The sequence below is a fragment of the Drosophila miranda genome, assembly GCF_003369915.1.
Source record: "Drosophila miranda strain MSH22 chromosome Y unlocalized genomic scaffold, D.miranda_PacBio2.1 Contig_Y1_pilon, whole genome shotgun sequence".
Lineage (NCBI taxonomy): Eukaryota > Metazoa > Arthropoda > Insecta > Diptera > Drosophilidae > Drosophila > Drosophila miranda.
The window spans coordinates 26,543,208-26,570,109 of NW_022881603.1; the positions used below are offsets into that span (position 1 = coordinate 26,543,208).

Genomic DNA, 26,902 nt, shown 5'->3' on the forward strand with positions numbered 1-26,902 from the left:
TGAGTATTGGGGTATATTAGATTTGTGGTAAAAGTGGATGTGTGTAACGTCCAGAAGGACGCATCAATAGCCGAGTCGATTGAGCCATGTCTGTCTGTCCGTCTGTCCGTCCGTCCGTCTGTCCGTCCCTATTAGCGCCTAGTGCTCAAAGACTATAAAAGCTAGAGCAACGATGTTTTGGATCCAGACTTCTGTGATATGTCACTGCTACAAAAATATTTCAAAACTTCGCCCCGCCCACTTCCGCCCCCACAAAAGACGAAAATCTGTGGCATCCACAATTTTAAAGATATGAGAAAACCAAAAACGCAGAGTCGTAGAGAATGACCATATCTTTTAGACTGCAGAATCTGAATTGGATCGTATTATTATTATAGCCAGCATCAAGAAAACAATTTCATTTTTTCTCGCCCTGTCTCTCTCTAACACACACGTAGCATAGCCGGCTTTGCTTAGAGTAAAACATTAGCGCCTAGATCTCAGAGACTATAAAAGCTAGAGCAACCAAATTTGGTATCCACACTCCTTATATATCGGACAGAGACGAGTTTGCTTCAAAATTTCGCTCCACCCCCTTCCGCCCCCACAAAAGACGAAAATCTGTTGCATCCACAATATTGAGGATACGAGAAAAATAAAAACGCAGAATCATAGATAATGATCATATCTATCAGATTGCTGAATCTGGATCAGATCAGATTATTTTTATAGCCAATAGGAACATATCAATTTGCAGTGGCTACGCAGCGCCCGACGTCACGCTCAGACTGATTTTCTGTCTCTCTCGCACGCACTCTTTGTCGTGTCGTTTAATATTAGCGGCGTCTGCCGGAGGAGAGCCATACTGACTTAGTATCGGGTATAACTGTAGAGTTGCGGTGTCCGCAGCAACTCACAACGTTCCCCCTCGTTTTTATACCCGATACTCAAAATGAGTGTTGGGGTATATTAGATTTGTGGTAAAAGTGGATGTGTGTAACGTCCAAAAGGAATCGTTTCCGACCCTATAAAGTATATATATTCTTGATCAGCATCAACAGCCGAGTCGACTGAGCCATGTCTGTCTGTCCGTCTGTCCGTCTGTCCGTCCGTCCGTCTGTCCGTCTGTCCGTCCCCTTCAGCGCCTAGTGCTCAAAGACTAGAAGAGCGAGAGCAACGATGTTTTGGATCCAGACTTCTGTGATATGTCACTGCTACAAGAATATTTCAAAACTTTGCCCCGCCCACTTCCGCCCCCACAAAGGGCGAAAATCTGTGGCATCCACAATTTCAACGATACGAGAAAACTAAAAACGCAGAATCGTAGAAGATGACTATATCTTCTAGAGTGCAAAATCTGAACCAGATCGTATAATTATTATAGCCAGAATCAAAGAAACAATTTCATTTTTTCTCGCCCTGTCTCTCTCTAACACACACGTAGCATAGCCGGCTTTGCTTAGAGTAAAACATTAGCGCCTAGATCTCAGAGAGTATAAAAGCTAGAGCAACCAAATTTGGTATCCACACTCCTAATATATCGGACCGAGACGAGTTTGTTTCAAAATTTCGCCACACCCCCTTCCGCCCCCGCAAAGGATGAAAATCTGGGGATATTCACAAATCTCAGAGACTATTAGGGCTAGAGTAACCAAATTTGGTATCCGCACTCCTGTTAGAAATCACTATAAAACGTATATCTCAAAATTTCGCCACACCCCCTTCCGCCCCCACAAAGGACGAAAATCGGTTGCATTCACAATATTGAGGATACGAGAAAACTAAAAACTCAGAATCATAGATAATTATCATATATATCAGATTGCTGAATCTGGATCAGATCAGATCATTTTTATAGCCAATAGGAACAAATCAATTTGCAGTGGCTCCGCAGCGCCCGACGTCACGCTCAGACTGATTTTCTGTCTCTCTCGCACGCACTCCTTGTCGTGTCGTTTAATATTAGCGGCGTCTGCCGGAGGAGAGCCATACTGACTTAGTATCGGGTATAACTGTAGAGTTGCGGTCTCCGCAGCAACTCACAACGTTCCCCCTCGTTTTTTTTTGTATTCAATTACTTTTATTCTGCTTTAATACTAGTACTTATATAAGGTTAGCAACTAGTTGTGAGGGTCTGGGAGTGTGGTTTGTTGGTGGGGTAATGGGGCGTAGCTATGCGGTACGGCCGCAAAGCATTGCTTCGCACAGCCGTTCCTCCTTACTCCTCCGACACTTTCCTTTCCCTCTCTGCTCTCCGTAGTTCTCGCATTATAGTGGCGGCGAACCTAGTGGTGGCATCCCACGCCTTGGGATTCGCTACCATGAGCGGCACGATCCCTCCGACGCTAGCTCATCCTCTAGCTGGCGCCTCTCGTACTCGAAACGGTGGCATTCAAAGAAGACGTGGTGAGCGTCCTCCACGATACCTCGACCACATGATGGGCACCAGTCCTCCGTTTCGTGTCCAAACCGCTTCAGGTACGATCTGAAGCATCCGTGACCGCTCAGCATCTGAGTGAGGTGGAAGTCCACCTGTTCGTGCCTCCTTTCCAACCACAGTTTGATATCCGGAATAAGTCGGTGGGTCCAGCGTCCTTTAGTCGAGGACTCCCACTTCATCTGCCACCTCCTGACGGTCTCGTGCCTGGGTGATTCTCTCTCGACTCCGGTGGGAGGATTGTGGGTGTCCCTGCGAGATAGCTCGTACACCTCGGCCCTTTCCCCCGCTTGCTCTGCTATTGGGATTAATCCCGCGATGACCAGTGCTGCGTCGTCGGATATGGTTCTAAGCGCGCAGGCGATCCTGATGGCACATAAGCGGCGCGTTGCTTCGACTCCTCGCATATAGCTCGGCACCTTCGTCGCTTTGGACCACTCTGCGGCAGCATACAGGAGCTGAGAGGAGACGACGCTGGTGATCAGCTTCCTCCTTGCTTGCTTTGGCCCACTGGTGTTGAGCAGGATTCGCGAGAGTGCTCGGCAAGTCTGTGCGGCCTTTGTGTTGGCGTACTCCAAGTGCTCTCTAAATGAAAGCCTAGTGTCCAGCATAACTCCTAGGTATTTAAGCGCCCTTTGCGATGTAATGTCGTGTCCGCCGACCGACACTCGGACCGTCTCCACCTTCTTCCTGCGGCTAATCAGAACAGCCTCGGTCTTGTGAGCCGCCAGCTGTAATCCCGCTATGGCGAGCCACGTCTCCACGGCACGGATTGCCCCGTTTGCAGCTGCTTCAACTGCTGCAAGCTCCTTGGCTACCACTACGATGGCGACGTCATCGGCAAACCCCACGACCGTCGTGCCCTCGGGAAGGTTCAGTCGCAGAACTCCATCGTACATCGTATTCCACAGGAGCGGCCCCAGCACCGACCCCTGCGGGACTCCAGCAGTTACTCTATATGATCTTATCCCTTCGCTCGTCTCGTACAGCAGCACCCTCTCACTGAGGTATCTGTCCACTATTCTCAGGAGGTATTCCGGGATCCGTAGCCTCCGTAGGGCTTCCATCGTTTTACCCCAGTCCGCGGAGTTGAACGCGTTTTTATACCCGATACTCAAAATGAGTATTGGGGTATATTAGATTTGTGGTAAAAGTGGATGTGTGTAACGTCCAGAAGGACGCATCAATAGCCGAGTCGATTGAGCCATGTCTGTCTGTCCGTCTGTCCGTCCGTCCGTCTGTCCGTCCCTATTAGCGCCTAGTGCTCAAAGACTATAAAAGCTAGAGCAACGATGTTTTGGATCCAGACTTCTGTGATATGTCACTGCTACAAAAATATTTCAAAACTTCGCCCCGCCCACTTCCGCCCCCACAAAAGACGAAAATCTGTGGCATCCACAATTTTAAAGATATGAGAAAACCAAAAACGCAGAGTCGTAGAGAATGACCATATCTTTTAGACTGCAGAATCTGAATTGGATCGTATTATTATTATAGCCAGCATCAAGAAAACAATTTCATTTTTTCTCGCCCTGTCTCTCTCTAACACACACGTAGCATAGCCGGCTTTGCTTAGAGTAAAACATTAGCGCCTAGATCTCAGAGACTATAAAAGCTAGAGCAACCAAATTTGGTATCCACACTCCTTATATATCGGACAGAGACGAGTTTGCTTCAAAATTTCGCTCCACCCCCTTCCGCCCCCACAAAAGACGAAAATCTGTTGCATCCACAATATTGAGGATACGAGAAAAATAAAAACGCAGAATCATAGATAATGATCATATCTATCAGATTGCTGAATTTGGATCAGATCAGATTATTTTTATAGCCAAAAGGAACAAATCAATTTGCACTGGCTACGCAGCCCCCGACGTCACGCTCAGACTGATTTTCTGTCTCTCTCGCACGCACTCTTTGTCGTGTCGTTCAATATTAGCGGCGTCTGCCGGAGGAGAGCCATACTGAGTTAGTATCGGGTATAACTGTAGACTTGCGGTGTCCGCTGCAACTCCCAACGTTCCCCCTCGTTTATATCTAGGGTAACCAACAGGCTCGGTCTTGTGAGCCGCCAGCTGTAATCCCGCTATGGCGAGCCACGTCTCCACGGCACGGATCCCCGTTTGCAGCTGCTTCAACTGATGCAAGCTCCTTGGCTACCACTACGATGGCGACGTCATCGGCAAACCCCACGACCGTCGTGCCCTCGGGAAGGTTCAGTCGCAGAACTCCATCGTACATCGTATTCCACAGGAGCGGCCCCAGCACCGACCCCTGCGGGACTCCAGCAGTTACTCTATATGATCTTAGCCCTTCGCTCGTCTCGTACAGCAGCACCCTCTCGCTGAGGTAGCTGTCCACTATTCTCAGGAGGTATTCCGGGATCCGTAGCCTCCGTAGGGCTTCCATCGTTTTACCCCAGTCCGCGGAGTTGAACCCGTTTTTATACCTGATACTCAAAATGAGTACAGTCAGTACTGCTTTTGGCCCGCTCTCCAGCGAGTCCCACTTATGGCATTCTCCGCTATGTTGGTGACTATGCCAATGGCATCCAGGGTTGATCTGCCTTTCCGGAAGCCATACTGGTTGGGCGACAAGCCGCCGGCATCTTCAATGGCACGGCTGAGCCTACGTGCAATGAGCTTTTCGCATACCTTCCACCCGTTGTCTAGGAGACAAATTGGTCTGTACGAGGAAGGCTCACCTGGTGGTTTCCCTGGCTTGTTGAGCAGCAGTAGCTTTTGAATCTTCCACCTATCGGGGAAGGTACCTTCTAGCAGACACTTATTGAAAACCTCGGCGAAGGCGGATGGCTGTAGTGACAACGCCAGTCTTAAAGCCCTTTTTGGGATTGCATCCGGGCCTGGGGCTTTTTTGATGGGCAGGCTCGTACCGGCTTCCAGGATCTCCGCTTCCGTGATCGTTTCGATGCCCGTGATCGTTGCGTCGCTTTCTAAGGAGCCTGGACGCCTCTGTTGCTCGCTTGGGAACAGGGTGTGCACTATGTCCTCGAGGGTGCTGGGGTCCGTTGGCGCCTTGCTCCCGGCACTTAGCCTCTTCATAACGATTTTGTAAGCCCTGCCCCAGGGGTCTTGTTCCGCTGTGTCGCAGAGCTGGAGAAAGCATTCCCGCTTGCTGCTCCGAATTGCATGCTTCAGTGCCTTCCTGGCGGTCCTATACTCCTCATGCGATGTGTCGAACCGAGTCGTGCGTCGCGCTCTCTGCATAGCTCGTCTGGCCCTTAGACACGTTGTCCCGAGCCTGTCGATGTCGGCGTTCCACCACACGATTGGCTCGTGGTGCCGCATGAATGGCTTCCGCTGTCTCATGCTCCTGTCACAGGCCTCCTCCATTCGCAAGGCGAGCTGGTTGGCCGATTCGTTGGCGCTTGTGTCGCCGAGGGCCTCCCACGTCTCGAGGCTTCTGGCCAGAGCGCTGGTGTTGAGCGTGTCCACGATGTAGGCTTTGCTCCTCGCGCTTTACCTGCTGGGTCTGGGGCGTTCGTCAATGGTGCATACTATGGCTTCGTGGTCGCTTCCGGTGTACACGTCTCCTATTCGCCACCTTGCATTGCGCAGCTGCGAAAGGCTCGCGAACGTTAGGTCAATGATTGACCCAGCGCCACCCCAGCAGAAGGTTTGCTGGGAGCCCTCGTTCAGCAGCGCTAGGTCTAGCGATGCTAAAGTTTCTAGCAGGAGTCGGCCTCTTGCGTTGGTGACTTGGCAGCCCCACTCGTGTGCCCACGCGTTGAAGTCCCCGGCGATTAGGACTGCCCCGCGGTTTCTTGCGTCTTCAACTAGATCCTCGATGATTCGGGCGAAGGACTCGAGGGGGAGACTGGGCGCTAGGTAGCAGCTGTATACCCATAGGTTGCCAGCTCTCGCGCGCACAAATCCGTCTCCTGCCAGCACATTGCTGAGTTTGCAGGGATCGCCTCCATATGCCCACAGGGATACCTTCCCTGTTCTGTCGGCCGCCCAGGATTCGTTGTCACCTGATTTGTACGGCTCGCTGAGTATGGCCAGGTCCGTTTTGAGATCTCTCACCGTCTGCAGAAGCCGTCCTGTGCAGCCCTACAGTGATTCAGATTGAGCTGGATTACTTCCATCCTCTTGTTCCGGCTACCTCTCCTAGCTTCGAGAAGGGACATTGCCGGCTTTCCGATTGATGGCCTCTGTCCTCTCGGCCTCTCCCGGCGCAGACGAAGCAGGTTGCCTTGTTTGGACAGTCTGCTATCTTGTGACCATTGACGCCGCAGCGAATGCAGCACCCAGTTCGGTCCACTGCACTATGGAAATTTGGGATCGTACCTCCGCTACTCCATTCATTACCGATTCGAGGCTCGCCTTTATCTTTGTTGCGCTTTCTTTATCGCCTCTGTTCAGCTCAAGGAGCAGGTTACCATTTGCGGTACGGCGGACCTTGTTGACGCTCGTACTCAGGTCCTGAAGCTGACCGTCTTCTCTCCGGGTGACCAGCGCCAGCACCTCGCTGTAGGTTTTTCCTTTCGCCTCGACGACCACGGCGTCCGGGCGGTGAGGTTTTCAAGCCGGCTTCTTAGCTGCTCTCGTCTTCTTGGCCACCACCCTCCATCCGCTGACCGGAATCTCGGGGCTCGTAGTCTGGCTCATAACGCTGGGCGTCGCCACGTCTTCTTGTGGCGGCAACGGGGCTTTCTTCTGCGGCCTCCTGGTTGCGTTGGCGCCTTTTGGCTGCCTTGCTCTGTGAGCATTTTGAGCACAGGACTGCGGGGTCGAGGCCTTCCTGCCTGACGCTTCTGCCCGCTGCTGATGCTTGGCTTGCTTCATTGATGCTCGTGTGAAGCTCCTTCATTCGCACGAACATGTTTCTCGTCGCCATGTTGATGTGGCGCCATATTCTTATCCATCGAGGCAGGTTGCCTCCTGACAGGCCTTACTTTTCTTAGGCGGCGTTTTTCTTTGCAAACTCTCTGGGCTGCCTGGGTCCCGTACCCTCTTAGGGGTCTCCCGGGCGTCCGGGTCCATGCTCTGTAACTCTGCTCCTGGAGCTGACGCAGCTGCCGGCGATCGGGCGATCTTGCTGCTCTTCATGAAAGCCAGGTTTTCGTCCTCCTCCATTCCTCTTGTTCGATGTTTCAGTTAATTCTGGGGTCGATTTTAATTTAAAATTTCAAATTTCGTTTGGCGCGTAACTCTGCTCCGGCACTCCGGCAGCCCTGTTCCGTACGAGGCTGTCCGGCAGCACCGTCCGAGCTGCCACCCTGCGCGATCACCTGACTGGCAGCTCAGTGATCAGCTGCTGAGTGGGAGGCTCCCGGCGAGAACCGTAAACAGAAAAAGAAAGAAAAATTTGAGTGAGAAAATTGTTTTGCTACAACTCCACCAACAATGTGTATAGCGGAAGGCGCCAAACAAGAGTTCACCCCTCTCCCCCTCCTGCACGGAGTGCACTGGATATGCCCTGCAACAGAACGGGTTGTCGGCGAGGGCGGATTTCATACGCAGTACGTACCGGTGCTTCAGTGACCTGCTCTTAACAGCGTTCCTTTCAGTTGCCAGGCGTGGCGCGGATTTTTTTTTGCCGGAAAACTTGGAGCTCGTGATAAACACAACCGCACTTGGAAAACGCTCAAACGGTCCTCTGTGTGCGTGCGTGTGTGTGTGTGTGTGTGGTTGCAGCTGCACCAACAGTGTAGTCTACTTTGCAGTGTTCACAATCGTGACTGACGGCTGTTCGTGGGTACCACAGTGTGGGATAGGACCTTGGCCCATCACTCACCATACGCCCTACCACCCCCTTTCCACCTTCGCAGCTGCTGCTCATCTAGCGGCGAAAGTATGTCAAGATTTACGCGCATCGTTAAAAGAACGAACAACGAAAGGACGTGAAAGAAAGTTGTTTGTCTCTGTGACATGTCTGTATGTCTGTATGCCACACACACGCAGTGTTGTCCCGCGCCCTTAAATACAAAAAAAAAGCTCTTCAGCGCTTCAGTCAAAGTCAACATACACTTCAATTTCTGTTCGGTGGGGCAGGGGAGGGCCTATTTGGTTAGGGGATGAACCGAAATTTAACACTGTCACTTTTTTTTGACAACTCACACGCACACAGACACACACACACATAAATTCGAAAGCTATATGCGAGGAGTCGAAGCAACGCACCGCTTATGTGCCATCAGGATCGCCTGCGCATTTATAACCATATCTGACGACGCAGCACTGGTCATCGCGGGACTAGTCCCAATAGCAGAGCAAGCGAGGGAAAGGGCCGAGGTGTACGAGCTATCTCGCAGGGACACCCACAATCCTCCCACCGGAGTCGAGAGAGAATCACCCAGGCACGAGACCGTCAGGAGGTGGCAGATGAAGTGGGATTCCTCGACTAAAGGGCGCTGGACCCACCAGCTGATTCCGGATATCAAGCTGTGGTTGGAGAGGAAGCACGGACAGGTGGACTTCCACCTCACTCAGATGCTGAGCGGCCACGGATGCTCCAGATCGTACCTGAAGCGGTTTGGACACGAAACGGAGGACTGGTGCCCATCATGTGGTCGAGGTATCGTGGAGGACGTTCACCACGTCTTCTTTGAATGCCACCGTTTCGAGTACGAGAGGCGCCAGCTAGAGGATGAGCTAGCCACCAGCATTAGCGTCGGAGGGATCGTGCCGCTCATGGTAGCGAATCCCAAGGCGTGGGATGCCTTAACCTTATATAAGAACTAGTATTAAAGCATAATAAAAGTAATAGAATACAAAAAAAAAAAAAAAAAACACATAAATTCGTGTACATGTAAATAAATGCGCTGTCATAGGATGGGGAAAAAAGCAGTGCAACAGACAACCTAAGAGACGAGAGGAAGGCTGCCCTGCGAGGAGCAGAGAGTGTAAAATAGAGTTGTGGAGATAATGTTTTTTATCCCCAATCGGCCGACTAATTATTTCGAATTCAATAAAACTCGGCGCAGAAATAAAATTACGATATGTTCTTTAATGCGTGACATCCAAATTGCAAGTGTGGCTTGCCTGCCCTTTACATTGCCGCTCCGATCGCTAAGCGCAGCTTCGCTCGGCCGACGTCGGTAGGCAGACGCAAAGCGGAGATAGCGAAGAGCGAGCTGGCAGAGAGCGTTTAGCAGGGCAAGCAAGAGCAAGCAGCTAATCGGCTGGGTTCTGCTCCGAACATTCACCCCCCGTTGGAAGGCAAAGGCTTTCAACAGATCCATCCTGAAGGGGCAGAACCGCTTGAAGATGCTTGCTTGGGCGCAGCTGGCGGCTACGCTGGGATGATCGTCGAACGCAGCAATCGGCGCTTCTTTACGAAGGCGGCTTGTCGTGATTACGTCTTGATCATCGGGAACCTCTGTAATTGCATAGAATGGCAGGAAATTTGGCAATGTAGAAATTGTTGAAAGTTGAATTTCATTTAGCGTGGATATGTAGGTTTTTAATATATGGAAAAGTTCGCGCTGCAGTTCCTGATTCTCCGATCGCAGTTTTTCCACTTGCACCTGGCACTCGAGCAGCTGCTTCCTGCATTGCTGCTCTAAGTTTTGGTACTCCAGCGTTGTGGGTCGAAAATCGTCAATAGAGATGCACGAGGAATTTTCAAAAGCGGCTAAAGCTGCACGCTTATTCTCTGAGCTATCAATGCTTCCTGATACTATCCAACCAAGTTTAGTCTGTTGCAATGTTGGCAATTGGGCTGATAGTCGAATCTGTCCGACGCACATTAAATCGAAGAACAAACCAGAACCTATCAACAGATCGATACGTTGGGGCTTGGAGAAATTAGGATCAGCTAGTTTTAGATTATTCGGCATTGGCCAATCCTTTGCGTCTACGCCGAAGTTAGGCTGCATTTCCGTAATTGAGTTGGTGACAATTGCAGCGAAGGAAGCTCGATAGCTTGCGTCCTGGGATTGTACAACTATATGTACAGACTTGCTCGAAGGTAGAATGGAATCTTCGATTCCAGAGATGTGAACATAAGACGAGCGATGATCCAACTGCAACTGATCAGCAAGTCTAGATGTTACAAAGTTTGCCTGTGATGCAGAATCCAAAATGGCACGACATGGGATAAGTGCTCCATAACGATCTGTTACATGGACGAGGGCAGTAGGTAGCAACACGTTCTGGCTAGGCTGAGATTTCTGGATCGAGGAGGGAGGGCTAGAACACCCGCTTGCTAGAAGCACAGTCGCGGCCTCTTGCTGGATCGATTCCTCGGCCGGTGAAGAGGAAGATGAAGCACCAGTTCCCGATGGAATGTGGAGTAGCGTGTGATGTTTGGCCTGGCAATGCCTGCAAAGTCCTGACCTGCACCTCTGCAATTCATGGCCTTTGTTGAGGCAGTTCAAACACAAGCGGCTCTTCTTTGCTTCTTTGTATCGTTCAAACGCAGAGAGATTCAGGAATGCCTGACATCTAGATATGTAATGCTCGGAGGAATTGCAATGGTTACATATGGGGTTAGGATGGTCGTTACTGGAGGTGATAAGGGTGACAGGATTGTCTTCTCCCACCTGTTGACTAGGACTTGTTGCCATGGCTGATCACAAATTCCCAGCATCCGACATCTCGCTTCCAAAAATGAGGCCATGCCTGACCACCGAGGCAATCCTGACGTCGGCAAGTTCTCTTCCCATTTCTCCTTTGTTTTGTGGTCCAGTTTCGTGCCTATGATGAAGATCAGCAACCCATCCGAAATCTCCTGCGGGGTCGCCAAGGTCTGAAGTGCACGCAAGTGCGAATTGATTTTATCGCTGAGCGCGCGCAAGCCGATAGCCGAGCCCTTCTCCACCCCTTGCAGCCCGAAAATAGCCTTGACGTGTGCCTGAAAATGTAACAGTTTATTATCGAATCGCAACATTAGTAAATTCAACGCCTTGTCGTAATTCTCCTCAGAAAGTTCCAAGGAACGAATCGTATCCAGCGCAGCACCATCTAGACATCCACGAAGATATTGGAATTTTTCGATGATTGGTATACGATGGTCTTTGTGCACCATTGTCGAAAACATCGCGTGGAATTCTGGCCAATCCATGTAGCTCCCACCGAATCGCGGAAGCTGCAACTCGGGCATTCGAGACGAATTCCCCTCGAGAGTATGCCGAGCCGTTGAATTGGCAACATTTACCGTGCGAGCAGCCATCAACTCCCGCGACAGCCTAGACCTAACCTTGACATAAACATTCGAAAAGTCCAGCCGGGCATCATGGGCTAACTGCAGGAAATCCAGCCTTTCAAGGCTCGTTTGAGCGGCATCGAAATCCGCATTCATTCGCTCGATCTGCTCTAAGCGAGCTTGAAGTTCTGCCTCATCTAACTCGGCAAGCTCTTCCTTGGTGAGAAAGCGATCCATGGACTTTAGTTGGCGCGCGATGGACTCGGCCTTGTGCTTGTAGAAATCTACATCACTCGGCATTGCTGCGTTCGCGACATTGGTAGGCTCAGGTGCTGCCATGTTGAGGTTTTAAAAGAGTCACTCAGCACGACCGAAAAAGACACCCTGTATACGTATAAACGTGGGAACCGAAAGCAAAGGGATTACAGCTAATGCCTTTAGCTGTGCGGCTGTGCGAGCTGTCCGATTCCGCTTTGTACTCCGCTTGTGTGTATTAGTGAGTTCGCTGCACTGCCTACCGCACTGCACTGACCGAATTGTCGCGACAGAGAAATTAATAGCCAGCAATGCGTGTATGTAGGTGTATGTAAGTGTGTTTTAGCACCGAATTGTGCTTAACCGCCGAAAATTTGCTAGGGCTAACGAATGTCGATCGCGAATGATTATTAATTGACACTGCAACTCAGAGATCACGTCGGGGGCACCCAATTTTATGTGGAGATAATGCTTTTTATCCCCAATCGGCCGACTAATTATTTCGAATTAAATAAAACTCGGCGCAGAAATAAAATTACGATATGTTCTTTAATGCGTGACATCCAAATTGCAAGTGTGGCTTGCCTGCCCTTTACATTGCCGCTCCGATCGCTAAGCGCAGCTTCGCTCGGCCGACGTCGGTAGGCAGACGCAAAGCGGAGATAGCGAAGAGCGAGCTGGCAGAGAGCGTTTAGCAGGGCAAGCAAGCGCAGAGCTTTAACAAACAAATGAGTGACATAGACATAAGTAACAAACAAAATAAGCGGCTGAGGGCCAAAGAATTAGGTGCTATTTGGCAAGCAGCTAATCGGCTGGGTTCTGCTCCGAACATTCACCCCCCGTTGGAAGGCAAAGGCTTTCAACAGATCCATCCTGAAGGGGCAGAACCGCTATTTTTCCAACGGCCCTCTTGAAAAGGCCCTTTTGAGTGCGGATGACGGCTACTCTGATGGTTCCATCTTTTCCTGGGATGACGCTCTCAATGCGGCCAAGCGGCCACCTTAATGGTGGCAGCGTTTCCTCCTTGATCATGACGAGCGCTCCTAGCTTGATGTTTGGAGACGATGACCGCCACTTGCTCCGCTCCTGAAGAATCGAAAGATACCCCGTGCTCCATTTTCTCCAAAACGCCTGCTTCATTTGACACAGCCGCTGCCATCGACTAAGTAGGTTGACCCGGAGATGCGCCACATCTGGCTCGTCGAATGCAGCTTTCGGGGCTCCATTGAGAAAGTGGTTTGGCGTGAGCACATCTAGATCATCGGGACTTTCTGTAATTGCATAAAGCGGACGGGAATTTAACAAAGCAGAGATTTCACAAGCCAAGGTCTGAATTTCATCAAGAGTAAAAATGTAGGTCCCGACGATGCGATGAAAATGATATTTAGCTGCTTTAACAGCCGCCTCCCACAAACCCCCAAAATGAGGTGAGCGAGGGGGATGAATTTCCAATCGATTCCACTAGAAACGCAGAGATGTGACACAGCCGACGTATGAGGATCACTGAGGAACATTTGCCGAAGCTCCAAAAGCTCATTTTTTGCTCCTACAAAATTTGTAGCGTTGTCTGACCAGATGATTCGAGGTTTGGGACGTAGACTTATAAAACGCCTTAATGCTGCCAGAAAGGATTCTGTAGATAGATCCCGAACGACTTCCAAATGAGTTGCTTTGGTGCTAAAGCATACGAAGACAGCGATGTAACATTTGATAGGAGGCCTGCTTCTGACTTCCGACTTGTGATAAAAGGGTCCGCAAAAATCAACGCCCGTTGTGTGGAATGCTGGATTAGTCCTTACGCGATCCGCAGGCAAGTTTCCCATGATATGTTCCCTCAGCACTGGCTTCAAACGGAAGCATCTAACACATTTGCGAATGATTCCCGCAACATATTTGCGTCCACCAATAGGCCAGAATTTTTGCCGAAGCAGTCCGAGCAATCCTTGAGCTCCTGCGTGGAGAAACCTTTCGTGAAAGAAGATAATAATAGAGACAGTGACAGGATGTCCCTTAGGAAGCAGGATCGGGTGCTTCGCGTCGTAGTCCAATTCGGCATTTTGGAGGCGGCCTCCAACACGCAGCAATCCAAAGCTATCCAGAAATGGATTCAGTGAGGCCATCGTGCTTTTTGGGGGTAGGGCCTGTTTGCTGGCGAGGGCCCTTATCTCTTCCGAAAATTGTTGCTGCTGTATTGCCCTTATGAGCAAATGCGTACCATTTTTGATGTCGATTACGGTAAGTTGACCCTTCGACCGCGCTATGCCTTTGTCCTTGAGAATGTAGAATCGATATATGTAAGCAAAGACGCGCTGCATGGATCCGAATGAGTTTTGAAATTTGCAATCGTACGATACATCCCTTTCGTTTGAAACAACCAATGCTGCATGACGACGTTCTGGTACATCGGTCGGCAATTGCAAGCCTGCAGGCCACTCTGAGCTCTCAAGACGCAAGAATGGTGGTCCAGAGATCCAAAGGCTGCTATCCATTAGTTCAGCGGGCGTGGATCCACGTGATATGATGTCGGCAGGATTCAACTTTGTGGGCACGTGATGCCAAGTCATTCCAGCGGTGAGCTCCTGAATCTGCTGAACTCGATTAGAAACAAATATATTAAAATTCAATGGTGATTCTCGAATCCAGGCAAGGGCTATGGACGAATCCGACCAGCAATGTATTTGGCATGGAGCTGATAATCCCTTAACTATGGTGGACACTAGTTCGGCTAATACGAGGGCAGCGGACAGCTCAAGCTTGGGGATAGTCATACTTTTCAAGGGCGCTACTCTGGATTTAGAGCATAAGAGATGACTTTGCACAATGCCAAGAGCTTCCGAACGCATGTATACACAGGCGCCATATGCTGCTTGGCTCGCATCACAAAACGCGTGCATTTCTAATCTGGCTTGCTGCCGAAGCACGTAACGTGGAAACTTAAAGTTTTTAACCATCGACAACTGCGAAGTCAGCTCAATCCAAGTCGTATGTAGATCCTGGGGCAGGCTTTCGTCCCAATTCAATTTTAGGCTTTCGTTCCATAGCGACTGCATAAATATTTTAGCTTTTGTGATGATGGGAGAGATGAGCCCTAGAGGATCGTAGAACCTAGCTAGTGTAGACAGGACCGAACGCTTCGATATTGGGCCTGCAGCGGTTCCGACGTGAGCGAAGCTAAACAGAAGATTGTCCGTGGGATCCCAAACTAGACCAAGCGCCTTGGTTACTTCAGTCCCGTCATGAAAGGTAAGGAACTTTTCGCGATCCGCCTCCGATACGCCTTCCAAAGCAGCGGGTTCATTGGAACACCATTTACGTATGGGAAAACATCCTTTCGAAAGTAGCTCCTTTACCTGCTGACGAATCTTGATGACAGAATCAATGCTGTCCCCTCCAGATATGAGATCATCGACATAGAAATCTCTTCGAACAACATCAGCGCCAAGCGGAAAACGCAACTCTTCATCATTTGCCAATTGATGCATAGCACGAATTACTAAGAAAGCGGCAGGTTTGGTTCCGTAAGTAACAGTCTCCAACTTGAACACCTGAATCTCCTCCTTCGGGTCATTGCGCCATAGGATGCACTGCACGTGCGTATCGGGATGGGAAACGCGTACACAGCGGTACATTTTGCAGATATCGCCACACAAGGCGACTTTAAAAAAGCGGAAACGAAGCAGAGTTATCAGAATTTTAGGTTGGATGGTGGGTCCAGCCATTAGCGCATCATTCAGTGATACTCCAGACGCTGTTTTGGCAGATCCATCGAACACTACGCGTAATTTGGTGGTTGTACTATCCTGCTTGTGGACGCAATGGTGAGGCAAGAAGTACTGCGGGAGGTCTGACTGCCGCGAAGCTGGCGACATGTGTCCTAAATCACGATACTCCTGGAGAAACTCCATATATTTTTTCTTTAAGCTGTGCATTTTTTGCTAGCTTCCTCTCCAAATTGAGAAATCTACGTAGCGCCTGCTGATACGATTCTCCTAATTCCTCTAGACTGAATTTGGTTGGAAAACGCACGGAGTAAGCTCCGGACTCTAGGCGAATGCAGTTTGTGACGAAATGCTGTTCGCAATGAACATCTTCCTCAGAAATTGATGAGGGCGAATAATCTCCATCGACTTCCCAAAACCGCCTTACAATATCGCACAAATTAGTCTCGCAAGCGGAGATGACAGGGGGATCTTCGACGGCTGCTAGCGCCGCATGGGCTTTCTCAGAGTTTTTAATACTTCCTGACACTATCCAGCCAAGTTTCGTCTTCTGCAATGTTGGCAATTGGTCTGACAGTCGAATCTGTCCAACGCACATTAATTCGAAGAACAAACCAGCACCTATCAACAGATCGACACGCTGGGGCTTGGCGAAATTAGGATCAGCCAGTTTTAGATTATTTGGCATTGGCCAATCCTTTGCGTCTAGGCCGAAGTTAGGCTGCATTCCTGTGATTGAGGCAGTGATAATTGCAGAGAGGAAACCGCGATAGCTTTCGTCTTGAGATTGCAGGACGATGTCCACAGCCTTGCTGGATGGTAGAATTGACTCTCCAATACCGGCGATTTGAACGTGAGACGGGTGAGGATCTAACTGCAGCTGATTGGCGAGTCTCAATGTTATAAAGTTAATCTGAGAAGCGGAATCTAAAATGGCACGACATGGAATAAGCGATCCAAAACGGCCCCTGACATATACGATTGCAGTAGCTAGCAGCACGTTTTGGCTAGGCAGAGATTTTTGACTCGAGGGGGGAGGGCTAATATATTTGCTTGCTACTAGGGCACTTGCAGGATCATGCTGGGTCGATTCCGTGCTCGGCGACGGCACCTCAGCGTCAGCGGCCGACTGCATGTGGAGCAGTGTGTGATGCTTGGCTTGGCAATTTCTACATGCCCCTGACTTGCAGCGTTGCAATGAATGGCCTTTGTTGAGGCAGTTTAGACATAAATGGCGCTTCTTCACCTCCTTGTATCGAGAAAAAACAGGGAGATCTATAAATGCCTGGCATCGGGATATGTAGTGATCGGAGGATTTGCAATACTTGCATGTTGAGCTATTATGATCGTTAATGGAGGTGATTAGGGTGCTAGGTTTACTTTCTCCCACCTGCTGGCTAGGAATTGTTACCATAGCCGATCCCAAATTTTCCAGCATCCGACATCTTGCTTCCAAGAATGAGGCCATGCTTGACCACCAATCCTGACGTCGGCAAGTTCTCTTCCCATTTCTCCTTGGTCTTGTGGTCCAATTTCGTGCCTATGATGAAGATCAGCAACCCATCGGAAATCTCCTGCGGGGTCGCCAAGGTCTGAAGTGCACGCAAGTGCGAATTGATTTTATCGCTGAGCGCGCGCAAGCCGATAGCCGAGCCCTTCTCCACCCTTGCAGCCCGAAAATAGCCTTGACGTGTGCCTGAAAATGTAACAGTTTATTATCGAATCGCAACATTAGTAAATTCAACGCCTTGTCGTAATTCTCCTCAGAAAGTTCCAAGGAACGAATCGTATCCAGCGCAGCACCATCTAGACATCCACAAAGATATTGGAATTTTTCGATGATTGGTATACGATGGTCTTTGTGCACCATTGTCGAGAACATCGAGTCGAATTCTGGCCAATCCATGTAGTTCCCCCCGAATCGCGGAAGCTGCAACTCGGGCATTCGAGAACGGCCTATACTATTATAGGCGAAAAGGACGAATTACCCTCGAGAGTATGCCGTGCCGTTGAATTGGCAACATTTACCGTGCGAGCAGCCATCAACCCCCGCGACAGCCTGGACCTAACCTTGACATAAACATTCGAAAAGTCCAGCCGGGCATCATGGGCTAACTGCAGGAAATCCAGCCTTTCAAGGCTCGTTTGAGCGGCATCGAAATCCGCATTCATTCGCTCGATCTGCTCTAAGCGAGCTTGAAGTTCTGCCTCATCTAACTCGGCAAGCTCTTCCTTGGTGAGAAAGCGATCCATGGACTTTAGTTGGCGCGCGATGGACTCGGCCTTGTGCTTGTAGAAATCTACATCACTCGGCATTGCTGCGTTCGCGACATTGGTAGGCTCAGGTGCTGCCATGTTGAGGTTTTAAAAGAGTCACTCAGCACGACCGAAAAAGACACCCTGTATACGTATAAACGTGGGAACCGAAAGCAAAGGGATTACAGCTAATGCATTTAGCTGTGCGGCTGTGCGAGCTGTCCGATTCCGCTTTGTACTCCGCTTGTGTGTATTAGTGAGTTCGCTGCACTGCCTACCGCACTGCACTGACCGAATTGTCGCGACAGAGAAATTAATAGCCAGCAATGCGTGTATGTAGGTGTATGTAAGTGTGTTTTACCACCGAATTGTGCTTAGCCGCCGAAAATTTGCTAGGGCTAACGAATGACGATCGCGAATGATTATTAATTGACACTGCAACTCAGAGATCACGTCGGGGTCACCAAATTGTATGTGGAGATAATGTTTTTTATCCCCAATCGGCCGACTAATTATTTTGAATTAAATAAAACTCGGCGCAGAAATAAAATTACGATATGTTCTTTAATGCGTGACATCCAAATTGCAAGTGTGGCTTGCCTGCCACACTCGGCTTCGCTCGGCCGACGTCGGTAGGCAGACGCAAAGCGGAGATAGCGAAGAGCGAGCTGGCAGAGAGCGTTTAGCAGGGCAAGCAAGCGCAAAGCTTTAACAAACAAATGAGTGACATAGACATAAGTAACAAACAAAATAAGCGGCTGAGGGCCAAGAATTAGGTGCTATTTGGCAAGCAGCTAATCGGCTGGGTTCTGCTCCGAACAAGAGTAATAAAATGAAAACGAAAGACCAGAGGAGAGCAGAGTAGAGAGGAAACTATAGGAAGGAAGTGGAAACAGTGTAGCACTCTCCGTGTTTTTTTTCCATTCCGCTGCATAATTACTTTTAAACTTTGTCACATGCCAGCCATTTCGATTTGCGACCCCTTTGCCACTCCACCGAGCTGCTCCCCTTACCACTCTATGCAGCCCGACCTCCCCAACTCCCCACCTCCCGACTCTCATGTGTGGACCACGCCGAATGAAAATGTGGAACAACAGTTGACAGAATGTTTTATTTAAGCACGCTCTTCAGCTTACTCCATCACCATTTCATCTTTTCCGCCTTCCGTCCAGGCGGCTATTGACTTTGGGTATCGAGGATCCAATAGATCCGATTCCCTTATTCCAGTTTTTGCGTATTCATTGTCTGAGCGACAATTGCACCCGAAAACGATCTCTATTTTTGCATGTTTTCATTTGCCAGGGTATTGAGAGCTTCGACCCGCATCTTTCAACTTTATTTCTGTTGTTTCCGTTTAGTATTTGCGCAGTTCTGCATTGCTGACATGTCTGGCATTCCAAAACAGACAAACACAAATATTAAGCACACACACAACTACATATTTGTAGTACGTATTGCAACAGCCACGCCCCATTTGCAGCCCCACTGGAGCCATGCCCTGAGGTAATTAAAAGTGCTTGCAGCACCAGCAGCAGGATTAGCAGCTGCATCCTGCCTGGATTCCTAAAACTCCTAAGCTCTCATTGTTTTTTGTTTAAAATTTTTTTTATTTATACCATACTTTATGGCACTACAAATACGCAGCGTGAGGCAATGGAGAAACCCCATTTTCTAGCAGCTGACATCCATCTGTGCTTTGGCTGGTCCCCAAGTGTCCGTTGGCTCACAGGCGGCACGTAGCTTCTACAGAGCAAATATTTGGGTTATGAGGTGGGCTGCACGAGCGGACGAGACCGCAACCTACCTGCAAGAAGCTGCCGGGGCGGTGGCGTTGCCTGTAGAGGGCATAGCATGCACAGCCTGGTAACTGGACCAGGCCTAATGCGGCCAAGAACCAGCCGAAAACTGAGGGGGAAAAAGGGAGCAGTGAGTCAGAGAGAGAGAGAGAGAGAGAGAGAGAGAGAGAGAGAGAGAGAGAGAGGAGGAGAAGGAGCTGGGTCTCCTTCCTTACCATGAGCTAAAGCGGGATAGGCCACGCCCTTATATGTGAGGGGCGACATGTCGAGCAGCATGTAGACGAGGACAGCGGCCATCAGGCCCGGCGTGATGAACAGCCAGCAGAGGCGCCAGTACCAGCCCGTCTCGATGCCCATCATGAACTTGATGTCCGCACAGAAGCGATGGACGCCTAAGAGGATACCTGCTTAGAAAGATACCAGCAGCCACTCAAAGGACTCGCTTGAGAAGAGAGGCGGAGGAAGGGGACTCACCATAGACCCAGGCAACGGCCACCAGTTCGCCAATGGCCAGGATCAGGGCTGTAAAGGACACGACATAGAAGTCCACCAGATTGAGAATGAATTGCCCGCCCGGCGTCATGTAAACGATGCTCACGCCGAAACCCACGACAGTCAGACAGCTGGCCAGAGCCCATGTGGGCGTCGTACGTGGCCCAAAGTGATCCCGGACGACGCGCAGGATGCAGGTGCCCATGCCCACGGTGCTGCCAATGCCTAGGACAAAGAGCATGAGGAAGAAGAGGACCGCGAACATCTTTAGGTAGTTGTGCTTTAGGGCGCCCAAAGGGCAGGCATCTCGCGATACCTTACCTGTGGCACATACTCGAACCGGGCAATAGCCTCCGGATACGAGATGAAAGCCAGACCGGCTCCGCCCTTCACAACGCTGCCAATATCTGTGATTCCCGTCTCCTTGGCCAGATTCCCCAAAATACCAAAGGTAATGCAGCCGGCGATGATCGAGGAGCAAGAGTCCATGGTGGTGATGATCACGATGTCCCTGGGGGAGTGATGATAGAGCCTGGGTTAGGCCATGAATCGGGGACTGTTCTATGAGACAACTCACTTGTAGACATTTCTGTTAAAGTTGTTGTAGCTGGCGTAGGTGATCACGGTCCCGAAGCAGATGGCCAGCGAGAAGAAGACCTGTGTGACGGCCGCATACCACACCAGTAGATCGAGCAGCTGCCGCCACTGCGGCTTGAAGAAGTAAATGATGCCATCCATGGCCCCGGGGAGGGTTACAGCTCTGAACAGAAGGACAAGGAGCACCACATAGGGAAAGACGCCCAGGAAGTAGGCGGACTTGCCACTGCTCTTGATGCCGCGTATCAGCACTGCTTCAATGATGAGCCAGGACATGGCCAGACATCCGACCAGATCCAAGTTCGGCATGCCCAGGCCATTGTCAATGTTAGGGACCTCGTGGAGTATCTCACGTCTGAAGAAGAAGAAAGGGTTTCCTCCCATAGTAGAAGAATCCTCCTAAGACTCACTCAAAGTACAGCTGGGCGGGGGACATCTTTCCCGTGGCATTGACGATGCTTCCATCATGGCAATCACTGCCCCACTTCTCCCTGCACCGACTCCAGGGCAGCTCCGAGCCCAAGGAGGCCACCAGAAACCTCAGGGTCAGGGCCATGATGCTCGAGTAGTAGGTAATCGAGGCCCCCGTGGCCAGCACCTGTCCCACCGCCACGCCCTTGAGCAGGGGTGCCATATCGAAGGCCTTGACCACTCCGCGGTCAGTGAACTGGCCCAAGGCTATCTCCAGATAATACACGGGACGGCCAATCACCAGCAGGGCAATCAGATACGGAATGACGAAGGTGCCGCCGCCGTTCTGGAAGGCAATGTACGGGAACCGCCAGATGTTGCCCAAGCCCACGGACAGGGAGATGCACGAGAAGAGGAACTCCAGGCCATTGTCCCACTGCTCCGTTGGTTTCGTTGCCTTCGTGACCTCCATCTTCAGATTCGTTTTGCGAGAACTGTGCGCCTTGAGTTGGCGCGACCTACTAATCACAGTCGCTGATCGCTTATCTGGTTCGTGGCGGACCGGGGCTGTAATCTCATCTCGAAAACAGCTCGGAATCATTCTTAATTGGCACTAATAAAAGGCGCTAAGTGAGCGAGGCACAGATGCCAGCCAGACCGAGACTGAGACTGAGACACTTGAGATGGGATCTATTAGAGATATCATGTTCATTGGTCGCGTTGAATGGGACATTTCTCATAGCAAGGGCTGGAGGGATTAGCGAGTTGTGAAATGCGGAAGCCTCTTACGTTGCGACTTAAGATTAAAATAAGCCACAGATAGCATAACGAAACCACAGATGCATAAACCTGTTGTCGCAATTAATCGTCCACAATCGTCCCCTCTGGTTTGACTATCTTCCTCTAGATTTTCTTCGAATTTCAGCATTTAAGCAAAGTTAATAAATGAATTTTAACCCCAGAGTTCTTATAGAGTTTCTCCGCCACCACGTACACGCCACCAATTTCTTCTCAAAGCAAAATATATTTCATAAAGTCATCAACAAACATCTACTAGCAAAGCTCTCTCACGAAATTTCCCACTAAGTTGGCAGCTCTTTGGGCTATTACTCTCTCACTGTATCCACCTCCCTGTCTTTGTTCCTGTCTGTCTGACAGCTCGGAAAGTTTTTAATAATTTTCAAGAGTTTTCTAATTAACATCCCAGCACGAAAGCCACTGCAATTGAGAGTGCAGCCTAAAACTGAAGCTCAACAGGAGAACAGAAGCAAGGAGCAGGAAGCAGGAAACATGCTGCCAGTTACAGGCCAAGCTCCTTAGCTCAACCAAGACGTAGATTGGATGGAGGAGTGGAATCCGCCAGAGGATGAGTGATGTACAGTGGAGAGAAGCGGAGAGAAGCGGATGGCGGCTGGCAGATAGTTGGATAAATGCCAGTGAGCCAGCAGTTGAACGTTACATTTTGGTGACAATTTTAAATGGGTTTTAACAACTTTTCCAGATTTATGGCAATTAAATGCCTTTGATAGTGCTGATTGCATGCACTGCGGCGGCCTATTCGTGGGTTTAGATGCGGCAGGCTACCGCACCAGCACTCACTAGTAATTAAGTCGAATGCAAATTGATTCCTCTTTTTTCTGCATTCCCGATACGCTTTGACGGAGGGGCTTTAGTCGGCTGCAAGCTAAATCGATTTCAGTTTTCTAAATTCCCATTGATTACCAGATTGCAATCTGCATTCGGATTTCATGCATTTCCCATTCCATTCCGCTTGCAGATTCCGCATGCTTCAAAAAGTGATTTGGCCGAAGGAATACGTTCCTCTAATAAATTAATATTTAAAATCCGTTTGGACAATGTTTTCCTTTTGTAGCCGGTACTCGAAGAGTTTAGGGATATATATTGGATTTGTGGACGTGCATGTTACAGCCAGAATGAAGGGTTTCCGACCCCATAAAGTATATATAGTATTGATCAGCATCAACAGTCCGTTCATGCCTCTTGTTTGAAGCCTAGTTCTCCGAGACAGTTCATCCTCTAGGGCCCCTGCGATCCTTCTTGGACAAATTCCCGTATCGGACTAAATTGAAACAGAAATTAGAGCAGGTTAAGAAAACACACATTTATTGGTGGGTGGTAAGACGTCGATGTGTCCCTTATAGGTGGTTGGGGGCCTCCCATGCTTTGAAGCTCCTTTTCTTAGCTGGGCAGCGGCAGAGGTTTAGAATCGCGGATCATCGCTCGCGACTTTGTCCCAGGTGCCGCTTCTTCAGGTCCAAATCGAGACAGGTTGGAGGTTTCCCCGCCCGTTGTGCGAATGTACAGTAATTTCTCTCTGGTCCAATACCACCTTAGTGGGGATCCCCACCCTTCTTGCACTTCGCCTTGCGGGACTTGCGGCGGCGTGGCTTCGAGCAGCTTTTCTTAGACTTGCGGCTCTTGCGTTTCTTGCAAGCGGACTTCCTGCGTCTGCGCTTGCCACAAGCCGACTTCTTTCGCTTAGACTTGCCGCAGCTGCGCTTACTTTTGCGTTTCATGTCACTGTCCACCTCGTCCAGGGAGAAACCCGAAGGAACCACTGAAAGAGCTGCCGTGCTGTCTAAGTCATTATCTTCCCAGCAGAGCAGGCTGCTCTTGCTTGGCTTAATGGAGCTGGCAGATTGATATCCGGACTGTTGGGACCACAAAGTAGTTGCTGCACTCACTGGTGGACTTAGATGCACAAGGAACTCACCCGTCGGTACCGGGCTCGGTGCTCTGGGGACATCGTCCTCCAACGCTGCGTCGCGGCATTTGCAAACCCTTGCCCAAGGTGCTTGGATCCAAACCGGCGCTTACATTCCCGCATGTAATTTAAAAACGCGACAGCGGAGCTCCTTCTGGACGAATCTGGGAGGGCGACATCGACGTCGCTGCTCCCCAATTCGGTTTCCGATGAGGGCTTTGCATTGTCGACTTCCAATTCGATTGAGGAAGCGAATTGATTGCGTAAAACGGATTCATTGCTCGAATTTACACTGGACACTGACATTGTATCTCAAAAGAATTAACAATAAATTTGGGAAAAATCTAGAAGTGGAAGCTCACAAAAAACTTAACAATTTGGATTTGTAGCTAGATGTTTCTCGTATGAATAACAACCTTACACTGAACTGAGGCCTGGCCTTGCTTTCGACCCAACAAATTTGGTTCAAGTGAAAGCTCAGAGACTCCATTGATTGGGTATTTTTGTGGAAAATGTATGCACATTTTAGCTGGTAGAAGTAAAAGCTAAAAGGCAGCCATCGTCGTACAGACTAATAAACCTGCTCACATGTCTTTCAGCCAGACCGAGAATGAGACTGAGACACTTGAGATGGGATCTATTAGAGATATCATGTTCATTGGTCGCGTTGAATGGGACATTTCTCATTGCAAGGGCTGGAGGGATTAGCGAGTTGTGAAATGCGGAAGCCTCTTACGTTGCGACTTAAGATTAAAATAAGCCACAGATAGTTTAACGAAACCACAGATGCATAAACCTGTCGTCGCAATTAATCGTCCACAATCGTCCCCTCTGGTTCGACTATCTTCCTCTAGATTTTCTTCGAATTTCAGCATTTAAGCAAAGTTAATAAATGAATTTTAACCCCAAAGCTCTTATAGAGTTTCTCCGCCACCACGTACACGCCACCAATATATTTCATAAAGTCATCAACAAACATCTACTAGCAAAGCTCTCTCACGAAATTTCCCACTAAGTTGGCAGCTCTTTGGGCTATTACTCTCTCACTGTATCCACCTCTCTGTCTTTGTTCCTGTCTGTCTGACAGCTCGGAAAGTTTTTAATAATTTTCAAGAGTTTTCTAATTAACATGCCAGCACGAAAGCCACTGCAATTGCGAGTGCTGCCTGAAACTAAAGCACAACAGGAGAACAGAAGCAAGGAGCAGGAAGTAGGAAACATGCTGCCAGTTACAGGCCAAGCTCCTTAGCTCAACCAAGACGTAGATTGGATGGAGGAGTGGAATCCGCCAGAGGATGAGTGATGTACAGTGGAGAGAAGCGGAGAGAAGCGGATGGCGGCTGGCAGATAGTTGGATAAATGCCAGTGAGCCAGCAGTTGAGCGTTACATTTTGGTGACAATTTTAAATGGGTTTTTAACAACTTTTCCAGATTTATGGCAATTAAATGCCTTTGATAGTGCTGATTGCCAGCACTGTGGCGGCCTATTCGTGGGTTTAGATGCGGCAGGCTATGGATTCCTCTTTTTTCTGCATTCCCGATACGCTTTGACGGAGGGGCTTTAGTCGGCTGCAAGCTAAATCGATTTCAGTTTTCTAAATTCCCATTGATTACCAGATTGCAATCTGCATTCGGGTTTCATGCATTTCCCATTCCATTCCGCTTGCAGATTCTGCATGCTTCAAAAAGTGATTTGGCCGATGGAATACGTTCCTCTAATAAATTAATATTTAAAATCCGTTTGGACAATGTTTTCTTTTTGTAGCCGGTACTCGAAGAGTTTAGGGATATATATTGGATTTGTGGACGTGCATGTTACAGCCAGAATGAAGGGTTTCCGACCCCATAAAGTATATATAGTATTGATCAGCATCAACAGTCCGTTCATGCCTCTTGTTTGAAGCCTAGTTCTCCGAGACAGTTCATCCTCTAGGGCCCCTGCGATCCTTCTTGGACAAATTCCCGTATCGGACTAAATTGAAACAGAAATTAGAGCAGGTTAAGAAAACACACATTTATTGGTGGGTGGTAAGACGTCGATGTGTCCCTTATAGGTGGTTGGGGGCCTCCCATGCTTTGAAGCTCCTTTTCTTGGCTGGGCAGCGGCAGAGGTTCAGAATCGCGGATCATCGCTCGCGACTTTGTCCCAGGTACCGCTTCTTCAGTTCCAAATTGAGACAGGTTGGAGGTTTCCCCGCCCGTTGTTCGAGTTTACAGTAATTTTGTTTGGTTTGTAACGAACCTAAAAGGTTTCGATACAATCCGTCCACCGACCTATAATGAGCGCATCGCACCGCACCCCACAACCAGCGCCCCCTCCGCAAGCAACCAACGATCAACACGCGCCGACTCTAGAACGATGACCAAAGACATCAGGTTACACGAGCTTTCCCCCACTCCAAGCCAGGCCATCGGCCGAGTGCGGTTTTCCGGGTTCATCGACGGAGGAAAGTCGGCGCCGCCAAAATCTGCAACGATCACCAAGAACGGCAAAGTGCGCCCCGACGCGGAAGTGCAATTGTCAAACCCGCCGACCCAGCAATACGGGCCTATAAAAAGACGGCGACGAGAACCAAAGAGCAACTTACGCAGAAACCCGGCTCACAGTACGGTCGTGGTACCAAGACTTACGCAGAGATCCGGCTCACAGTACGGTCGTGGTACCAAAAATTACGCAGAGACCCGGCCCGGAGTACAGACGCGGTACCCGGAACTCACCAGAAGACATCGGCGCCCAATTAAAAATAAGTTCATTTAAACCGCTAAGAAATACAATTAAGTGTCAAATTATCAAAGTAAAAACACCCGATTGCGTAAGTTCACCCCAAGTAGCCGAGGCACCGACGTCGCCCCGCCCCGAGTCTACACGGTCGTTTCGTATACACGACGAGCGACGCCCATTCTAGCCCCGATCCACCTCTCTACGACAGGCCGCCCCCTGACGCCGCCTTTAAGGTTCCATCACATTTCTACAAATTTCTTGTGGATTGACCCCTGGACGGGACTGAGCTTACCTCAGCCTGAAATAGGTACATCACATGTGGCGCCCGAGCAGGGACCCAAGGGAACGTCAGCGAGGGTTCGTGGAATAAAACCCCACGGCCACTAGAGAAGATCAAAAGAA

The 26,902-nt window shown here is 49.6% G+C and overlaps 3 protein-coding genes across 6 annotated transcripts in view; 1 reads left to right on the forward strand and 2 right to left on the reverse strand.

Moving 5' to 3' along the window:
* The window catches only part of LOC117189874 (heparan sulfate glucosamine 3-O-sulfotransferase 5-like), a 109,676-nt gene that overhangs the window by 10,961 nt on the left and 71,813 nt on the right, over window positions 1-26,902 (forward strand). The window lies entirely within an intron of this gene.
* LOC117189873 (sodium-dependent nutrient amino acid transporter 1-like) lies at window positions 19,217-21,672 on the reverse strand. Of its 3 annotated transcripts, none has more exons than XM_033394947.1 (7): window positions 21,053-21,672; window positions 20,623-20,997; window positions 20,367-20,556; window positions 20,028-20,310; window positions 19,769-19,957; window positions 19,562-19,662; window positions 19,217-19,500 (listed from the first exon to the last, which is right to left on the reverse strand). In XM_033394947.1, the coding sequence occupies exons 1-7, from the start codon at window positions 21,652-21,654 to the stop codon at window positions 19,429-19,431; spliced, it is 1,812 nt and encodes a 603-aa protein (XP_033250838.1). In that variant the 5' UTR covers window positions 21,655-21,672; the 3' UTR covers window positions 19,217-19,428. The 3 variants fall into 3 exon arrangements, with proteins under 3 accessions (XP_033250838.1, XP_033250839.1, XP_033250841.1); XM_033394948.1 differs by having other exon boundaries at window positions 19,218-19,500; window positions 19,769-19,945; window positions 21,053-21,656; XM_033394950.1 differs by lacking the exons at window positions 19,217-19,500; window positions 19,562-19,662; window positions 19,769-19,957 and having other exon boundaries at window positions 20,088-20,270; window positions 21,053-21,620.
* LOC117189877 (histone-like protein 18C) lies at window positions 22,262-24,144 on the reverse strand. The gene is made up of 2 exons (XM_033394956.1): window positions 23,788-24,144; window positions 22,262-23,725 (listed from the first exon to the last, which is right to left on the reverse strand). The coding sequence occupies exons 1-2, from the start codon at window positions 24,082-24,084 to the stop codon at window positions 23,405-23,407; spliced, it is 618 nt and encodes a 205-aa protein (XP_033250847.1). The 5' UTR covers window positions 24,085-24,144; the 3' UTR covers window positions 22,262-23,404.